This window comes from Triturus cristatus, chromosome 7 (assembly GCF_964204655.1).
Source record: "Triturus cristatus chromosome 7, aTriCri1.1, whole genome shotgun sequence".
Lineage (NCBI taxonomy): Eukaryota > Metazoa > Chordata > Amphibia > Caudata > Salamandridae > Triturus > Triturus cristatus.
Window position 1 is genome coordinate 1,549,088,253 of NC_140590.1, and position 21,172 is coordinate 1,549,109,424.

Here is a 21,172-nt window from a genome sequence, read left to right on the forward strand (position 1 = left end):
GTTAAAGGATGAAAAACCTGCACCATATTGAATGAGTCAATGTGCTGTCGTCCCTCTTACCCAGTGCAGTTATCATTTTTTTTTCCTCTCATTTAGACCTGGGTCTACATTACATGAAAGGAGAATCACATTTGAGAAGCTTAGAGGGATATTTACAATAAAATGTCGGAGCATGGTGTTACTCCAAATTTGGTAACGCCGTGCTCTGACATTTTTTAAACGCAGGTTTGTGCCGTATTTATAAAAATATGGTGCACCCCTGCATTTCCTCTAGCGCTGGCGCTAAAAAAGCTGCCTAGAGCCAGCGCAGGCACTCTTGCACCATGTTGCAGGGGTACCTGTGCTACAGGGGCGATTGTTTATAAGCACAAAGGGACACCTTCCTGCACATAAAACAATCTTTAAAGGCAATTTACTGTTTCACATAGGCAGCACACATGGAGCAAAGTACGAGGAAAAATTAATAATTTCTTCTCATATCGCGATCCTAAAACCAGGTTTTATTTGGTCTTAGTTTTTGCCGCGGCCCCATCCTTGTAAATATGGGGCAGCGTAAAAAAGCAATGGGTGTTGCGGAGGAATGCCCACAGCAACACCCATTTCCCTCCCCTCTGCCACAGCGTACTGCTGCGGGAAGGGGCATATTTACAAGGTAGCGTTAAGCCACGTTAAGTGGCTTAACGCCACCTTGTAAATATGGGGTAGAGAGCAACGCCACCGGAGCATTTGAAATAATTACCCTCGGGTGGCATTAGGGGCTTGTGAATATGCCCCATAGTTTTTTAACTGTACCACAAGGGCGTAGTTGTCATTCTCCATGGCAGGTTGGGCATTGGGGCAATATGTGGTGTAAGTTTACAGTGTGCCTTCGCTCTACTATGGCAAGATAAAGAGCACATTCACAGTCACAAATTGGGGCATTCTTGCTTTCATAACAAATGCGCTCAGCTAGCTGAGATTGAGGATTTAATTAGAAGTGGTGTGGACAGTAATGAAGGAATATCAAATCCTATTTTGTTTATATTTCCCTGTGCAACAAGCTGCCTGCCTCCTGCTTGAGGTGGACCCTTATGAAGTAAGGACTGTGTACAATAACTGGGCAATCACAAGATGCGTATGGAGCAGTGTTATGGGGGGGTTATTTTCCAGGCCTGGTGCTTTTTCAGGACCTCAGGCACGTGATGCAAAAATGATTTCTAGATTTTGAAGCAAGTCTGCTCTGTTTATTCATGGCAGCTAATCTGTTAAAACCACTAGATGGCGCTAAACATTATAGCCGCCATGTTTTTTCTCTTATAAAAAAGTGCCTATAACATAATAGGCCGGACAAGACTTTTTTGGCCCTGGCAAAACTTCCAACATGCCTCTCCAGGAGTATGTACTCGGAGCAGTGTTGTCTGTGTCACTCTCCAGCACACCACTGCAGTAAGATGTCAGGTAACAGAAAGTTCTGCTGATTAAAAGTGAATGCAGCAGTAAGACGTTCCAGTGTTTTTATTCTTCATTCATGTGAGACAACAAAGAAAGGTAATCAAGATGAAAAACAAGAGTCTGATTCACAGACACGATTGTGCACCTAAGTCCCACTTACGACTGGGAACACCACGTCCTGACTTAAAGATCCCGCAATCCCGCATTGGTGGAATTTACTGCTTAAAAACGGCACACCAAGATGTTGAAAATGTTGCAGTATTTTGAATTTGCTTAATTTGCAAGTTTAAGGTTACAGGTGGGAGCAGGGTCGTTCTGTGAAGGCAGCATTCAGGGAACTGGCCTTGTAAAATCAAGTAAACACAAACAATGTACTGAATGGCTACAAACAGAACATTTCTGAGCTGGAAATACTTGTAAGCGTATTCCTATAAAATGCAGGAGTAAATACTTATCCAGAGCTAAAAAGGCGAGGAGACCACCCTCAATATTTAATAGTGCAGTGGAGCAAACTTTTTGTCCACTGGAGAAGGAATTGTCATATGGAAAAAAGAACTTCACTGTGCAAATGGAAAGTTGTGCATAATTAATACATGTGAACATTTCACGCTGGATTAAAATTCCCATGCAGGCATTTTGACTGAGCGCTCCTGGAAATCCGCAATATTCGTAGATTCCAGGAGAACTCTGGAAAATCTTTGTGACTCACTTGAAAGATGTAAGTGCATTCCAAATGTAGCTGAAAATCTACTATCAAAGATTTTCCTACTTTTCAACCATTAGTTTTCTGAAGATGGCCCTGAGTGACACCAAATCAAGTGTTCTGTTGCTGATTATCTCATAACAACATATCATCAGCTGCTCGAACCTTACGTTTCATACGGTGGTTGAGTTACAGCGACACTGGCCATCACTGATTAATGTATCTATGGCTGAAGATGAATTTTCCTTAAGATTATTTTTTTTTTTTAAATCAGGCATTGTAGAAATCATTTACAGTTTTTCGAGATTTTTTGAAACGTGAAAATTGGGTATTGCTATTTATGCTGTATAGAACCAAAAACATGTATGTTTTTTCTTGCAAATCCTAAATAATTTGTTTTAGAAATAAATATAAAAATGTGGAGTTTTCAATCTTCCTGTTTGTCCTCCTAGTTGACGAGCTGGCCAAAGCAAGAAAGTTATCAGAACAAAGATCTTGAGTTTTAAGATTCAACCCTATGGTGGTATTAGCTTTATATACCATAGCTATTGTGAATTATAATACATTTACTGTCAATTACCCAGTGACGTGGTTGCCAGTGTCTGTCTGCCAACGAATTGTGCTGGTCCCATACCAGATAGGAAGTCACTAAATTGTCCATTAGATGCCAGACACATTCCGCTGTAATTCAGGCTGGAAATAAAAAAAGGTAGTCAATTACCCTGTTGCATACAGACGAATTGTTGAAGCACATGATTAATAACTACAAGAATATTCGTTATTAATGATCTGTTATTGAACGACACAGTTGGTGGTGTTAATATTTCAAAATATGTGAGTTGCATGTCTATATTGTGACAACAATTACCCCCCAAAAAACACAATACAATATCAGAGTAACTGACAGCTGTTAACATTTTATAGATCATAAAAGTATTAGACTACTGCTGACGTCATAATGAGCATAGTATAATGTATTACCTTTGTTTGGCGCTTGCTCCAAAAACATATACGCCTTTCCCCACTGTGACATCCAATGTTACAATTCTCCTTTCTAATCTGAAGTATTGTTTTTACATTTTTGTGGGGTGGTGCTTGCAAATATGCAACTAGGGCGAAAGTTATTGGAGTGGGACTGGAAGAAATTAACTACAGGGCAGGATGTAGACGAACCCCTGTCAACAAGTGCTACCCTTCCTCTGCATTCACAGTTAACCTTTCATACATTTTATACAGATGGCTGTTTGACATCTTCGAGTGCTATCTGTAGCTTTACCCAAAATGAGATAGCTATCCATTGTTGACAGTGGAGTCTTTCATCTATTTCGACCAATATAGTCAGATGTGATTTTCTGAGTAGTCCAGTGTTACATGGAGCTTGAAAGCTCCCTGATGGCCATCCTTTCTCATGTACCCCCTCAATGTCTTCCATTCTGCCTTTCACTCATGTTGGTCAGCCCTGTCCTCAACCCCGCCTTCAGCAGGTGCGTCATAAGATACATTATAGCCTTCCTTCCCTTTCCCTACCTGGTCACCATTCAGCAATTGTTAGTCCTGGCTTTTCCAGCGGGTTTATCCCCAGACTTTTTGCTTTTGGGCCTCCTGTTTTTGACCCTATTTGTGTTGGTTTGTTGGTTTTAGGGCTTTGGGCACTTTACCACTGTTGATCAGTGCTAATGTGCATATGCTCTCTGTGTAAATTGTTATTTTGGATTTGTGTTTCCATTATTAGTTTATTTGATTTACTACTAAGTCCCTAGTACAGTGCACTGTGTGTGCCCAGGGCCTGTAAGTCAAATGCTGCTAGTGGGCCTGCACCCCTGATTGTTCCACCCACACAAGCAGCTTTTCAAAGGGGTCTCAGTCCTGCCACTGCAGTGTCTGCGGGCAGTCTCTACTGCCATGTCGACTTAGCAAGTACACCCACTTTCCAGGCCCTAAAATTCTCTTTTCTTACATGCAAGTCACCCCTAACAACCAACGCATCGTGGGACCGTGACTGGAGAGTCCAACGCAGCGCCACCGCCGCCACAGCATCAAGAACCGACGCATCCCTGATCACCACGCATCCCACCGCCAAAACTACAAGGACAACTGGGCCGCAGTAAGAAACAAATGCATCACCTCCCCGCACAGTAAGAAACCGATGCATCACCTCCCCTGGAGTAAGGAACCGATGCATCACCTTCCCTGCGGGTTGTTTTGTTATGAATTTGATGCATCCAAGGTACTTTGTTTTGAAAAGTGTTGCATCTATAGTTTGCTATAGACAGAACAGTTTTTACCTTCTAAGAAGTACATTTTTATTATTATATGTTAGATTGTTGTCGTTTTGGTTTAGATAAAGATTACTTCTTTTTCTAAACTGGTGTGGTGTCCATTTGTAGTGTTTTCACTGTATTACTGTATGTGTGCACAAATGCTTTACACACTGCCTCTGAGATAAGCCTGTCTGCTCGTGCCATGCTACCAAGGGTGTGAGCAGGGGTATCCCCCTTACCCTGACTAGGAAGAAGGGTCCCTACTTGGACAATGGTGCAAACAATTGCCAACTTGAGACCCCCATTTCTAACAGTAATCCTTCCCCATTGTGTGTCGTCTTCAGCCCCCTTCGGACACGATGTACCAAAAATATAGCTGTATCTCCAGCGTTCCCTAGGTATTGCTCAGCTCCTGACACCTGTTTATTGCCTGTGTCCCACTCAGCAGCCTAGGTTTATCATGATCTGTGTTGAAATGCATGTATTCCAGTTGACAAAGTATGAATGTATCTTTCTGTGCAAGCCAAGTAGCTTATTTATGAGTGCATGTATTCCAGTTGACAAAGTATGAATGTATCTTTCTGTGCAAGCCAAGTAGCTTATTTATGAGCGCCTCATAAGTCATGAGTATGGCGACGCAGCGCAAATTGATGCATCGCCTTACTCTGCATCCGGGAGGCGTTCCATGGGTATGGCAGTTGTTTTCTCACACAACACCCATGGATTCGACACTGCCTTTGACTTACAAAGTGATGTAAACCTGGGAAGAGTCAAATCCGGATGCCTCCCGAGTTGAGGTGTAACAAGGAGAAATATGTTTATTTCTCCTTGTTTTTTCCTCTTTCCATCACATAAAGAGAGGAACATGCCTCGTAGGATTGCTTTTATGCAAGAAGGTGCTCCTTCCTGCACAAAAAACAATCCTGCATGCAAAGGAGACACACTTGCACCAAGGTGCAAGGGAGCCTACGTTGGCAACTAGGCTGCAGAAATGGCCCCAGCGCAAGAAGAAAGGAAAACACTGTATTGCTTATAAACTGTGCACTCCTGCCCTTTCACTTTGGCATAGGGCAGCACCGCAAGGTGCCTTGCTGCATTGCCCTATGCCAAAATGCCATAAATAAGGTACCCAGTGAACAGAAAGATCCATTCATAACCTTATATCCGAGCATCCTCCAATGCATGCTGGTTGATGTGGAAGATAACTCAGATGGTTCATGGGCCTGCTGGAGACATCTGCGTGTAACCCACACAAATGCTAGCTAACCAAGAAAGCTTTTTATGCTGTTGCTGCTGATACCATGTGTTAGACCTGGCATCATTTGTGTGGGTTTCCCTTGTATTTTTGCCTTTGTCTCCTGTGTTTTTGCTGTGTGTTAGACTTTGTTTTGCTGGTCTAAATGCTTTGGGCACTTTGTCACTGCTGTTCAGTGCCAAAGTGCAAGTGCTCCCTCTGTAAATTGTTGTTATGGATTGGTATTTCTATAATTGGCTTACTTGATTTACTAGTCAGTCCCTAGTACAGTGAACTGTGTGTTCCCAGGGCCTGTACATCAAATGCTGCTAGTGGGCCTGCAGCACTGGTTGTGCCACCCACATAAGCAGCCTGTAAATGTAACTCAAGCCTGCCATTGCAGTGCCTGTGGGCAGTCTAGTACTGCCATGTCGACTTGGCAAGTGCCCGCACTTGCCAGGCCCTAACCTTCACTTTTTTTACATGTTAGTCACCCCTAAGGTAGTCCCAAGGTACCCCCATGGGCAGGGTGCAGTGTATGTGAAAGGTAGGACATGCCCTGATGTGTGTGGCATGTCCTGATAGTGATATACTGCCAATTTAGTTTTTCACTATTGCAAGGCTATCTGTTCCCATAGGATAGAAAGGAGAGTTTGCTTATAACATCTTATAAGAATAACATCTCCTGGGAACAAGGTAGGAAAATACATTTTAGTATACCTGAACTCGGAATGTTAAAATGCATCTTTTATTGAGGGTGATTTTTGCAATTTGTGTTTGAAAATACCACTTTTAGAAAGTAGGTGTTTTCTTGCATAGCCAGCCAGTTTGCCTCTGCTAGGATGTGAATTGACTGTCTTGCTTAGGAGTGACAGGGGCTGATGAGGTTCAGTGGCTCCAAAGGGTCTGGATGAGTCAGGGCTGGGCTGAATAGACCAGGGCTGCATTTAGAGTAGGGGGAGGAGATTTCCTTTCACCTGAATGGGCCTGGTCTGCCAAGTACAATGCTGTCTCCACCTCCTGCCAGGAAGCTGCACCAGAGAGGACAGAACTGGTTTTGACTGGGCAAAGGGCTTATCTGCCACCAGGAACAAAGGATTTTGCAGTACAAATATTGTGGCCCAGACGCCAGAACTTTAAATCACTTCTCCAATTCAGGAGGATCAATGAACATGCCACCAAGGAAGAAATTGATAAAAAAGTTCCCCCCCCCCATCTAGTTAGTAACTGCGGATAATTTTGTTTTAATAAACCGAAAAGTGCTAACTCTGGCTCAGGTTCTACCCTACTCAAAAGAGCATGGCTAAGTTCAACACAATTTTTTTCCCAGAACTGGGTCAGCTTTGGACATAGAAAACAGACATGTAACCAGGAACCATCTTCCATCTGTTGACAGTGAAAACATTTATTCTCTACCTCGGGATACACCTTGTGAAGTGCTTTAGAGGTGTAATAAGCCATCCAGTGAGATAGAAACGCCATTCTTTTAAAGTTTGCCGCTCTCAATGCCTTACTACCATATTGTGAGATGATTTGCCACTCCCCCTCTGAAAGTTGTCAAAGTGTTTCTTGTTTTATCTTTTCAAGAAAATTGGTAACCATTAGGGGCTCCCCTTGATTTCGGAATAATCGATACCAATTCCCTATACCTCGCAATTTGGTCCTAACAGTGCGGCTAAAACCGAAGGGGTATCTGCACAGGCTGGAAGAAGATATTTGTTTAATAATAATCTAATCTGTAGGTACCTGAAAAAAGGAGCCTACTCTGATTTCCACATCTTGCTTGAGCTTTCTTTCAATTAATTAATTGTTACCCAGAGTTTTGCATGGCTCTTTTGAACATGGAGGGGCCCAAACTTTTACATTCTATAAGGCGAAGATATCCATATCCTGAGGAGTGAGCCTTTAAAGAGTAACATTTCTGGAGTCTACTGTTAAACACCTGGAGCATCTTGTTTTCTTTGGAAGTGTTGATGTTTTTATAAAAACAGGAAGCTGTGATCCCTCTTCCTGAACCATCTGATTCAGGAAAAAGCAATCCAAGGTTCCCTTACTATCAATTAATCGAACAATTATGTCCAAAAATGCTGCTTCATAGTAAGTACGAATATGAGGGAGTGCCAGCCCACCCCAGCTAATATCTAGTTGGAGTATAGATAGTTTTACCCTTGATGCTTTTTTATTCCAAATAAATTGATGAAAGATTTTTTCCAATTCTTTAAAATATTCTATATTGATTTTAATCAGAATATTAGATAACAAAAAGATTAATAATGGCAATATCAACATCTTTATGAGTGCTATACGACCAATCAAGGTAAGGGGAAGGAGATCTTTAATTTTTGTCAACATGGCTTCGTAATTTAACCTAAATAAATCCGCAAATTGATTTGAAACATATATCCCCAGATATCATATCAGCTCGACAGAAAGAGCTTGTTGTTTTAAATTATCTGGGAGAAAGTTATTAGAGACATTTAGGGCCAGGCCTTCAGTTTTTTTATGATTAATTTTATAACCTCCGATTGCCTCAAACTCAGTGAATTCTCTTAAGATTGATTCAATATTTTGCCTTACTGGTTCCAGGTACAGTATAACATCGTCTGCAAAAAGTTTTAGTTTTGTCATTCCCTCTACTGGAGTTTTTGTTTCTATATTTTCTCGAATCCTGACCGCCAAGGGTTCAATAAAAAAAGTCAACAATACTGGAGACAGGGGGCACCCCTGATGGGTTCCCCATCTTATTTTTATTGTACCTGCCAGGTTAGAGTTTATCCTAACCTGTGCCTGAGCCCCGTGATAAATATTCTGAAGCATAGTTATGGTCTGGGGGTAACCAAACCTTTCGAGCCAAAAAAATAGAGCACCCCAAATTACCAAGTGTTTGATTCAAATTAAAAAAATCGATCGCTTGGACTAAATAACCTGTATTAGACGACATTGACCTGCCAGCTATAAATCCAGTTTGATCTGTATGAATCGCATACTGGGCTACTGGAGTAAATCGATGAGCCCAAATTTTCATCAGGATCTTATAGTTTGAATTTAACAAACTGATTGGCCTGTATGAGCTCACAGCTCTATGGTTCTTTCCCTTCTTAACAAAACTGACTATCGAAGATTCTTTAAAGTCTGCTGGAACATGACCTCCGGCCTTAACATAGTTAAACAGCTCCAGCAGAAATGGTATTAGCTCTTCTGAGAATGCCTTGTAAAATTCATTGGGAAGGCCGTAATTTCCACAAGCCTTACCTCCTGGCATTGAGGCCATGGCTTTAGAAATTTCAACAGCTGAAATATCAGTCATTAATGCTGCTTTGTGCTCTCTAAGAATCTGAGGGAGTGTTAAACCCTGAAAGTAATGTTGAAGTGCTTGATTTGATATCTGTTAATCAGTTGTATTCAATGCCTTATAATGATCTAAAAATATTTTAGCAATTGCTTCTTTTTCCGATGCTAAAATCTGTGTCCCGGGTACCACCACTTCATAGATTACCCCCGCTTCTTGTTTTACTGGTAGACCATGCCAGCAGTTTTCCTATCATCTGGCTTTCCTCATAAACCCTCTGCTGGTATGATTGCAAACTTCAGATACTAAAAAACTTCCTCAATTCCTGCTTTGCTTTAGTTAGTTGCTCCCCCACTCAATCGATCAATCAATCATTCGCATTTATAAAGCGCGCTACTCACCCATAAAGGGTCTCAAGGCGCTGGTGGGGGGGGGTCAGTGCTCGAAGAGCCAGGTCTTGAGCTGTCTTCTGAAGGAGAGGTGATCAGGTATGGCGCGAAGGTGGCTGGGCAGAGAGTTCCAGGTCTTCGCTGCCAGGAAAGAGAAGGATCTTCCTCCGGCGGTGGCTTTGCGGATGCGGGGTATGGCTGCCAGGGCCTGTCTGGTAGAGCGTAGAGTGCGCGGAGGAGTGTAGAAGGAGACGCGGTTGTTGATGAGTTTGGGTCCGAGGTTGTGAAGGGCTTTGTGTGCGTGGGTGAGGAGTCTGAAGGTGATCCTCTTGTTGACTGGGAGCCAATGGAGTCTCTTCAGGTGTCCGGAGATGTGGTGGTGGCGGGGTATGTCCAGGATGAGTCGTGCTGCAGCGTTCTGGATCCGCTGAAGTTTCCTCTGCAGCTTGGTGGTGATGCCGGCGTACAGAGTGTTCCCGTAGTCCAAGCGGCTGGTGACGAGGGCGTGGGTGACGGTCTTCCTGGTGTCGGTGGGGATCCAGCGGAAGATTTTGCGGAGCATGCGGAGGGTGTTGAAGCATGCCGAGGTCACCGAGTTAACCTGTCTGGTCATGGAGAGGGATGAGTCCAGGATGAAGCCGAGGTTGCGTGCGTGGTCGGTGGGTTGGGGAGTGCTGCCTAGGGCGGGGGGCTGCCAGGAGTCGTCCCATGCGGTGGGAGTAGGGCCGAGGATGAGGACCTCCGTCTTATCTGTGTTCAGTTTCAGCCGGCTGTCTGTCATCCAGTTCGCTACTTCCTTCATGCCGTCATGTAGTCTGGACCTTGCTGAGGTGGGGTTGTCGGTGAGGGATAAGATGAGCTGGGTGTCGTCGGCGTAGGATATGAGGTCGAGTCCGTGTTTGCGTGCGATGTTCGCCAGGGGGGTCATGTAGACGTTGAAGAGAGTGGGGCTGAGGGAGGATCCTTGAGGTACGCCGCAGATGATCTCCGTGGCTGTGGATCTGAAGGGGGGCAGGCGGACTCTCTGAGTCCTTCCGGAGAGGAAGGAGACGATCCATTTCAGGGCCTTGCCTCTGATGCCGGCGTTGCTGAGGCGGCGTATCAGGGTGCGGTGGCAGACCGTGTCGAAGGCTGCAGAGAGGTCCAGGAGTATGAGGGCCACGGTTTCTCCCTTGTCGGTAGTGTCCAGGGCGCTGGTGAGTTGAGCGTTGACGATTTTCTCAATCACTTTGGCGGGGAACGGTAGGAGAGAGATGGGACGGAAGTTTTTGAGTTCGGTGGGGTCTGCTGTGGGTTTCTTCAAGAGGGCGTTGAGCTCTGCGTGTTTCCAGCTCTCCGGGAAGGTGGCGGTGGTGAGGGAGGCGTTGATGACGTCTCGGAGGTGCGGTGCGATGATGTTGTCGGCCTTGTTGTAGATGTGGTGCGGGCAGGGGTCCGATGGGGATCCGGAGTGGATCGAGTTCATGACGCGGGTGGTCTCCTCGGTGGTGGTTGGGCTCCAGGTGAGGATGGTGGTGATGTCGGTGGCGGGTTCCGGGGGGGGGGGGTTCGCGTTGGTGGTCGTGAAGCTGTTATATATATCGGTGATCTTGTGGTGGAAGAAGGTTGCGAGGGAGTCGCAGAGGTCTTGTGAGGGAGGGATGGGGTTGTTTTCTGAGTCCGGGTTAGAGAGCTCTTTGACGATGCCAAATAGTTCCTTGCTGTTGTGGGCGTTGTTGTCAAGTCTGTTCCGGTAGGCTGTTTTTCGTGCGGCGCGGAGGTGTTGGTGGTGTTGGCGGGTGGCGTCCTTGAGAGCTGACATGTTCTCCTCGGTCTGGTTGAGGCGCCACTTCTTCTCGCAGGCGCGGCATTCTTTCTTGGAGTCCTTGAGGTCGGGGGTGAACCAGGAGTTTTTCTTGTGGTTGTTGGTGTTGGCTTGAGTCTTCAGGGGGGCCAGGAGGTTGGCGCAGTCGGAGATCCAGCTTGTGAGGTTGTTGGCGGCTTCGTTGGGGTCGGTGGTGTTGGTGGGTTGGTTCTGGGAGAGGGTTGATGCGAGCTGTTCAGTGGTGATACGATTCCAGTGTCTTCTTGGTGGTTGCTGGGTGTGGTGGTGCATGGTGGTCTTCTTGAAGCTGAAGTGGACACAGCTGTGGTCCGACCAGGTGAGTTCGGTGGTGTGGCTGAAGGTGATGTGTTTGCTGGAGGAGAAGATGGGGTCGAGCGTGTGTCCGGCATAGTGGGTGGGGTTGTTGACTAGCTGTTTCAGTCCCAGGTTGGCGAGGTTGTCCAGTAGGGCGGTGGAGTTGTTGTTGGTGAGGTTCTCCAGGTGAAAGTTGAGGTCTCCTAGGAGGATGTAGTCGGTGGATGAGAGTGCGTGAGGGTTGACGAGGTCTGCGATGTCTTCGCTGAACTTGGTGCGAGGTCCTGGTGGTCTGTACATGAGGGTGCCTCTGAGGGTGGTCTTGGGGTCGCTGTGGATCGTGAAGTGGAGATGTTCGGCGTCGGGGAGTGAGTCGTCGGTGTGGGTCGAGATGCGGATGGAGCTTTTGTGTTCGATGGCGATGCCTCCTCCGGTGCGGTTGGTGCGGTCTTTCCGGATGATTTTGTAGCCGTCGGGGATGGCTATGGCGATGTCGGGTGCCGAGGAGGGGTTCATCCAGGTCTCGGTGAGGAAGGCGATGTCAGGGTTCGTTGAGTTGATGAGGTTCCACAGTTCGATGGCGTGCCTGTGGACGGATCGGGTGTTGACCAGGATGCAGTGGAGATTGCTTCCGGGGGAGTCGTTCTTGACGGGAGCGGTGTGAGTCCGTTGGCAGGTGAAGCGGCAGTTGCTGCAGGTGAAGGGTCCGTGGGTTCGTTTCGGGGTGGCGCGGTGGCAGCCCGGCGTGTGGCCGGGGTTGAGGTTGGCGAGGGTGGCGGAGTCGTGGGTCAGGCAGGGGTTGCGGGGGCCAGGGGTTCGGGCGCTGGGCGCGGTCCGGGCGCGGACGGGCGCAGACGGGCTTGCCTTAGGCGCGGCCTCGCAGCGGCCGCCATATATGGGGTAGCTGGGGGAGGAGGGGTCAGCTGGGAGGTGGGCGGCGGGAGGGTAGGCGGGGAAAAGCGAAAAACGGCGGGAAAAATCGGCGAGGCCGGAGAACGGCGAGGGGGCCAAAAGTGGACAAAAGCTGTGGAGAAAAGAGGCAAAAAGCAAGGCGAGGGCCAGAGAACGGCGAGGGGGCCGGAGAGAAACAACGGGGGAGAGAGAAACGTGGCAGGGGGACCGGGCACACACGGGGGGTCAGGCACTCGGGTTACACGGGAGAAAACGGGGAGAAATCAATCACTCAAGCCAGTCACACGGGGCCAAGCACTCGGGTTACACGGAAGAAAACGGGGAGAGATCAATCACTCAAGGCAGTCGCACGGGGCCAAGCACTCGGGCGAAGGAGGACACCAGCGGGCAAGACGGCAGCTGGAGCGGAGCTGAGAGGTGGTGAGAGGAGGCAGACAGGCACTGGTGGCGCTGCGGAGGTGGGGGAGCGACCTACCCTGGGGTCAAGGGTCGCTACCTCCGCCTCGCAGCGGCCGCCATATATGGGGTAGCTGGGGGAGGAGGGGTCAGCTGGGAGGTGGGCGGCGGGAGGGTAGGCGGGGAAAAGCGAAAAACGGCGGGAAAAATCGGTGAGGCCGGAGAACGGCGAGGGGGCCAAAAGTGGACAAAAGCTGTGGAGAAAAGAGGCAAAAAGCGAGGCGAGGGCCAGAGAACGGCGAGGGGGCCGGAGAGAATCAACGGGGGAGAGAGCAACGTGGCAGGGGGACCGGGCACACACGGGGGGTCAGGCACTCGGGTTACACGGGAGAAAACGGGGAGAAATCAATCACTCAAGCCAGTCACACGGGGCCAAGCACTCGGGTTACACGGAAGAAAACGGGGAGAGATCAATCACTCAAGGCAGTCGCACGGGGCCAAGCACTCGGGCGAAGGAGGACACCAGCGGGCAAGACGGCAGCTGGAGCGGAGCTGAGAGGTGGTGAGAGGAGGCAGACAGGCACTGGTGGCGCTGCGGAGGTGGGGGAGCGACCTACCCTGGGCTCGATGACCTCTCCCAGAGAAGCTATTTTCTCTTAACAAGGCAACATAGACAGCTTGCTGAAGTTCTGCTATTCTGCTCTTACGGGCTCTGGTTTGCTCTGACATGTAGGCAATCATTTGCCCTCGTATTGAGGCCTTAAAATTGCCCCAGATTGAAAAAAGCCTAGCAGTACCCTTTTTGACCTGAAAAAAATCCTTGATCCATTCTCTAATACAACTAATCCATTGTGGGTTGGTTAACAGAAGTCTATCCATCTGCCACCTGGATTTTTCTCTTCTTCCTAACTCTAAATCGATTTCAAACTTTACCAGAGAGTGGTCTGAAAAGGAGTTAGCCCATATCTCTGCATTTAAACATATCAAGAAGCATGAAATTAAGAAAAAATCGATGCGGGAAGCGGACTGATGTTGGCGAGAATAATACGTTTACGGCATTGCTTCACTATGAATCTTCCGCCAAGGATCAACTAGTTGGTAATCTTGTTTCATTATATCTATCAGTTTTTTGGTCCTCGGCTTCAGCTGTTTCTTAGCTTTATTAGATGTATCCATTACTAAATCTTGGACAAAATTTAAATCACTGCCTTAAATTATTGGACCCACTGCCGCTCTAGCCAAATCATTCATCCTTTTGAGAGCTACAACTGGTGCATAAAAATTCATGAAATTTAGAATATTTCCATTCACCCTTACTGTTACCCATATCCATCTACCAAATGGCTCTCTCTGGATCTGGATAATTTGCCAGTTTATGCCACGTCTAAAATAAGTGGCCACCCCCCTTATTGCTGCCTGAGGAGATGCGAAATAAGCCCCAGAAAAAACTTTAGGAATATACAGTTTTGGTGTATTTGTCTTAAGATGAATTTCCTGTAAAAACAATATTTGTGGTGAAAATTACGCTAGCCATCTTATTAATCCCCCTTACTTTTGGTTGTTGGAAATGCCATTGACATTAATTGAAATAATGCAAACTCTATATCCCATTGCTACGACTATTACTTACATTAAAAACGTTGCCAAAAATATATTCCCTTCCCAAATATTGCATTAGGTACCTCTGCTCATTTTTTTTTTTTTGCTCCACCACCCTCCCCCAGTGCCCAAACCCCCACTATGGGCCTCCCAATGTCCAAACCCACCCCCCCAAGGGAGGAGGAATTGCCAACCCTACCCCTCCCCTCACTATAAACCAGCTCCTCCTTTCTGCCTCCAAGACGCCAGTCAAACCGGCTGCTTAAACGTCAAACGTTAGAACAAAGCCCTCCGCCAGCCAGAATATCCAAAAAGGGGAACTTCAGGAAATCGATACTGCCGAGAACCATGAGCCGATACCAGGCAGTTACTTTAGCGCTGTATTTTTCTGTTCTCATCCCAAAGAGCCGAGGAGCCGCCCGTCACCAAAGCACTAAGTCCGCCATGAACAAGTGAGGGAGGGGCCACGATTACACTAACGTCAGATGAGCATGTGGGCTACTTTTTTTTTTGTTGCCATTTTACAAAATTACTGCAAAAAATGTTTACATTTTCTTATTTTTTTATTTCTAGGTGTTCATAAATACAGGAAACGAATAAAAATAGAACAGAAATTAACACTATGGGAAAGTGCCAAATTTAATAAAAATTACAAAAGTGGTATAGTTCCGCACTTTTCATTTTTTTTTACTCTTACAACACAAAAAAGCTTTCTTTTTCCAAAATCTCACAACATAATCTTGCTCTATGAAGCTATTATTGTTTAGTTGTCCTTTGGACCATTGATGATCCTTACTGCCTAGGGGAATTGACATTCATTGCTGCTTGGGGCCACAATGGCTAATATTGAGGCCACTGACAATCATGAATGCTGCTGCCATCGAATCTCATATCTAATTGGCCTCACTGATTTTAATTACTGCATGGGGGCACTGGGGTTCACTATACTGTCACCATTGAAGCTCATTATTGCTGCTACTACTGAGTGTCATTATAGCTTGATGACATCAAAATTCATTACTGCTTGAGCCCATTATAGCCTGCTGCCGAGGGCAAGACTGGTTGTTAAAGGCACTGAATCCAAGTTATAGGCCCCAGCAGCAGGTGAGGGCCCATAACGAGGGTGAGGGCCTTTAACAATAGGTATAGCCTGAAGGAGAAGAGTTATAAGGCTGTTAGAACATTCCACCCACTAAGGATAGACTGTTCTAAATTAAAAAGGGAGAAACAGAAATACAAACATTGGATTGTTGGAGCAGAAGGCTTATATCAGCCATTACAAGCCAGGAGCTACTCCATTGTCTTCAGTGGAGCTCTCAGAATTCCGATGATCTAATATAGCCTTACAGCCTGCTGCCGAGGGCTATACCAGTTGGTAAAGGCCTGAGTTATAGGCCCGAGCCTCAGGCGAGGGCCTAAAACGAGGGTAAGGTCCTTTAACAACTGGTATAGCCTGAGGCAGAAGTACTATAAGGCTATTAGAACATTCGAAGGGTAGAATGCTTTAAATTAAAAAGAGAGAAATAGAAAGGCAAACATTGGAATATTGAAACTCCGGGGTTATACCAGCCATTATAAGTCCGGAGCTACTCCATTGTCTTCGATGGAGCTTGAATGTTGTAATATAGCCTTAGAGCCCGACATAGTGGGCTCTACTACCATTAAAGGCTCGCTCCAGCTTTCGGCTCGGGCCTTTAACAAGGGAGGGGCCTTTAATGAATGGTAGACAGAGGGCTCTGAGGCTAAAAGAACATTCCGCCCCTAGATGGCAGAATGTTCTTATTTGTAAAACAAAGGCCTTACCGAGCCCGAGGGGGTTGAAATCCCCTCGAGCTCCGTAGGCCTCTGTTCAAAGCAACAGCTGTGAACAAGCATTGAAATATTGATACTCCGGGCTTCTACCAGCCATTAGAAGCATGGAGCACTCCATTGTCTTCAATTGAGCGCACCACATGCCAATGTTCTAATGTTCGTTATGACATAGGGCCATTCATGCGGATGAATGCCAAGGACCTTTGAACTTCTTACAGCCTGGGGACATTGCTATCAAGGGCCATTTAGTGGCATTCAAGGCCATTAATTCATGGGACAATGTATGCTTTTTAATAGAAGGGGCAATTCATGTTCACCTCTATCATGACTTTAAGGCCTGGATCCACTGCTGCTTGGGGATTTGGTTTTCAAGCACAAAAAGAGAATGAATTTTACTGGGGAAAACTGTGACATCATTTATTTAAGCTAGATAACTGGTGACTAGACACCAACAAAAACCTCAAAAGTCATACATTACAAAAGCTGAGAAGCACAGTTGGTGCAGTTAGATGAAATTACATGAAATCTAGAACCGGATTTGGCCTCAGGCAAACAATGGTTGGCGCAGTAGGTGCCTCCAGTCACTGCCACCATATCATGTAATGCTAAGTGACCAAGGGCTTCCAGGAGCTGCAAAAAGGGGCCTCCAAAGTAGACATCTCACTCAGTATAGACCACAATCAGTTCCCCTTACCTGCACTGGCAGCACTGTAATCTAAGTCAGTGGTACCCAGCTTTTCTTAAGTGATGGTGCTTGGCAACAAATACCTCTACTGCAGCGCAGAGTAAAAACTGCAAAGCCAGAGAGTTTGGATGGAACAGGCTTTACTTATTGGAAAGAAAATTGGACGACAGTATTGTTTCAGTTCTCAATCTCTCAAGTAAACCTATCAGGAATCCAACGAACTTAATTAAACAATCTTGGGAAGGGCTTTCATGCTGTAGAATTACCTAAACGGCGCCTCTCCCATCATATGGTAAATTCTATTGTATTAATATGCAAAATGTTTTTGATAACAGGAGAAATGCTTTGCTTGATTTTAATGAACCAGGAGAAGGAAAATCAATATTGAGTGTTGAGGTCATTTGAAGGAACACGTTTTCACAGGAGGTTGAGCTGAAATTGGCAACTTTTAATGGGCATACCTTCCAGGAAAGGGCAGGTAAAACATGGGATCTAATTGTGCGAAGGCTTACGGATTACTGACTTTACGCATGACACAATACTTTTCAAACCTATGCAGCAAATATTCTCCATGTGATAACATGTGAAGGATGAACCACTGCTCTCCCTATGAGCTGCTCGTGCTAAGCTCTTAGGAGCGCCCTAGATCAAGTGAAGGCACAAGGGGGACTTGGTCCCATTCATTGCCTTTCTTTTTTTTTTTTTGCAGTTTTATATAGCGCAATCTTGACCCCAAGGCATTGGAGCGCTTTACATGAGCACCTGTTACCTTACACAAGGACACATTCATTTTTGGTAGGCACGGGGAGATGACGTGATTTGCCCAGAATCACAGGATTTTGAGTCGACGCCGAGACATGAACCTGGCTCCAAAGTCGGCAGCTCTGGCCTTTAAACCTCACTCTGGGCTTTTCTCAATGGCCCATCCTCATAAAATTCCGAGTGAAACTGTGATCTGTCATAGCTGCAGTCAACCCTTTCTACTAAAGCGCCCTGATCCGAGGCAGGAAATTAGGACCAATGCTACATGGACCGCTAGCGCACGACTGAGCGCCATTCTATTCCATGCCGGCACCTTAGCGCTACAGTCACTGTGGAAATATGAGGAGTCTGTCCCTGTAATCCTCTTTATTCTCAATATGAACTGACAAAGTGCAATGGAGGTCAATGGAACTGCTCGCTGTCTGAACAACCTAGATGTTCCATGACTGTAGCGCCAAGAAGCTTGTCGTTTTCGTGTTGTGTACTGTGCGCTCGAGCATGCGCATTTAAGAAACATTGCGTGGTATCATGTGACAATTATATTTCTAATGTACTAAATGGAGAGTTTCACTTCGCAAGGGTATTAACATTTATTTTCCACCCACAACAAGCAAAGTAATATTCTTTTCATATACTCAGTTTTTAATTTAGTGCGTCATGAAAATGCATCAAAAAGTTACTCTAATCTAAGAGTCATTATATACTAACACTTTATCATAGTCGGAGCAGATTCGATCATTTACATAATGTATACTGATAACATGGAAGCAATGACGCAAGTTTACAACCGCATTAATATAGAATTACGAAGAGAATCAAATTATTAATAGTTTTGAAATGAGTATTTTACTTCACATCACCACAGACTATAACATCTTAAGTCGGATGGAAGGATGTGTCAGAGAATGATATATGTGGTAGGCTGGAATAAATCGAAACCTGGTCACTTTCCTTCACATGATTAATTTGGATAATTATGTCTGGCCGCTCATTCCTTGGCAGCTCTATTAGGTCCTTCTGCTTCAGTTAATCAGGAGATCGGCATGCCATGTATATGAAAGTACTGACAGGCAGCAATTAACTTTATATCAATTGTATTTGTTGCAAAAATGAAATGGATCTCGCCCACCTCAGATCAGAACATATTTTATTATCTAAATAATTTAAAGCCATATACAATATGTGAAACATTTTTAAACAACCTCATAAAATACAAAGTTAAATATCGACGCCCCACCCAAGACATTTTTTGAAAAAACATAAAAATGTAGCATTTTTCTACTAATTGTTCGCATGTTTAAGTCGTCAAAAATGTCATTCCCACCTCTTAATTTCTAAAGAAAAACATTTCGTAAACTGTGCCACGTGCTTTGGTGCCCCGAAAAAAGAATAAAATTGCCTCCCGTATTGTTCTTATCCCTTCCGTATTAAAAAACTGTGTCAGCATTATTTTTGTAAAGGGGCTGAGGGGCTCCATATAGACGCACAGGCATCTAAAGTTACTGGCTCATTTGTTAGTGCTCAAGAAGTTCAAGCGTCCTTAACTTCTGGCTTTCCTCCCCTGAAATTTGCTCCCTCTAATTATAGGTCTCACTTTGCCGATAAGCGGCCAGAACAGTCCTCTGAGATGGGTGTGACTGGTATTGCACTAGTTAGGGGAACAGGAAGCAGTGAGCCGATGCTTCAAGCACATTAAGTTGTGGAGCCTGATACCTCTAACACTAACTCAAGACAGAGCAGATGGTTTGCGCTCGCATACTAATCTGCCTGTCTCTTCTAAAGTTCTTGACTCTTCGCCAGTACAATCTTTGGCCACTAACTTCCTTAGGAGTGGAGTATACGTACCCGACTCACAAGAAATGCTGGAGAATTTTTCTTCACTCTCAGATTTGTCAGATGGAGAAGGCTACGCTTTTGCAGCGGGCTCGGATTTTGACCGTGAATCAAGGGCATCAATGGATAAAGAACGGGTCTCTACAGAGGACAATATAATATGTTCACACCATACTGGGGTCATGACCAGTAAGCAGGCTGGTGCCAAGACTGGGGCTAACAAAAGAGAAGAAAGTAGGAATGGGAAGAAGAAATTACAACAGGCAGTATTTGAGGGTGCTGGGGGCAACACAAGCATACCTTCTACTGTTATGCAAGATCAAGACCTGTGGGCCGATACAGCTTGGGAGGATGATGATGAGGACTTTTCATGGGATCCGGAAGGTACCACACTCACACCTGTGAATACTGTGGTTGAAAATAAAGATAAATTGCTCTCTGAAGCAGTGACAGAATCAGTGGGTGCCGCATCAGGGATTGTTGCCTCTTCCTCTTCCTCTAGGACTTGTACTACAGCCAAAGTAGGGCCATGGCAGCATAGAGAAGTACATTTGCAGCACGCTCGACCATCCTGCTACATGTTTATCTGCTATTTATGATCTGTTAGGGAGGAATACCAAAAGGATTCTCTGTCTCTGAAGTCAGCGCATTCTAAGATTCAGCTATCAGTACGTAAAATGTCTAAAAATATGAATATTCTTTATGGGAGACTAAATGACAGGAATCTGTACAGAAGACACAGGTTCAGGTTGAAGCTCATGAAACAAGACTTACCAGTATTTCACAGAAGATGGAGGATATTGAAAAATGTATGCGCTGAAGTAACCTTTGGGTACTAGGTATTCCTGAAGGGCAGGAGGGCGATGATGCCATACGACACATTGTTCAGCTATTTAGACATTGTCTACAAGGTGCAGTGGGCACAATCTTTTTCAGTTTAAGAAGCTTTCTAAAGGGAGAGCCTTGAAATTCCTGTATCTGTCAGCTTTTACACCAGCTTGCTCGACCACATGACCCTGTGAAATCCTGCGGGGCTGAGGTTTTTGTGCCGTCTGATTTTTGTCATGACAAAGTGGTGTGCAGGTGGCAGCTGAGGGAGTTGATTCCAGCCTTTACTAAACTTGAGGCTACTGCTTCTCTTCTGGAACCAGCCAATTTGAGAATCCTCTTCCAGGATCGAACTTTCTTTTGCCAAGACTTGATTGAATCTCAGGCTCTTTTGGAATCTTGGAAGCAGAATTAATATCTGATAAATGCTGATTGGGGGTTTTTCTTTTGAAGAACATTCTCTGTTATCATATAGTGTGAATTTTTCTCTCCTGGTGTTTTCTAGGCTTTCTATGACTCTCCTTTCTTTTTTTGTGGAATGGCCCTGTGGTCTGTGGTCTTATGATATGGTCTCTTAGGTCAGTGGGGCGGGCCACAGAGAGTGAAGTGGGTGGAAGATGGGGAGGAGGTGGGTTGGGGTTGTGTGTGTAATGGTTTACCAGGGTGTTTTGGGCTTTTGATAATAAACGATGGCCAATAAGATTAGTATGGGTAACCGGGAGTTACATTTGCTTAGTTGATACATTATTGGTCTGAGATCTATCGTTAAGTGTTGATATGTCAAGGAGGAGTTCTTGTTATTAAAACCTTATCTTCTTTGCCTCCAAGAAACCCATTTATCCCTGACAGAGATTACAAATCTGAATACCTGGGGCTATAATATACTGGTCGCAGCAGGAAGGGATGGATCTCAGGGGGG

General features: G+C 45.5%; 1 protein-coding gene across 1 annotated transcript in view; it reads right to left on the reverse strand.

Moving 5' to 3' along the window:
- The window catches only part of RIMS4 (regulating synaptic membrane exocytosis 4), a 478,826-nt gene that overhangs the window by 83,690 nt on the left and 373,964 nt on the right, over positions 1–21,172 (reverse strand). The window contains exon 4 of the mRNA XM_085619343.1: positions 2,715–2,827. Coding sequence (XP_085475469.1) covers positions 2,715–2,827 — 113 coding nt within the window. The remainder of the gene's footprint in view (positions 1–2,714; positions 2,828–21,172) is intronic.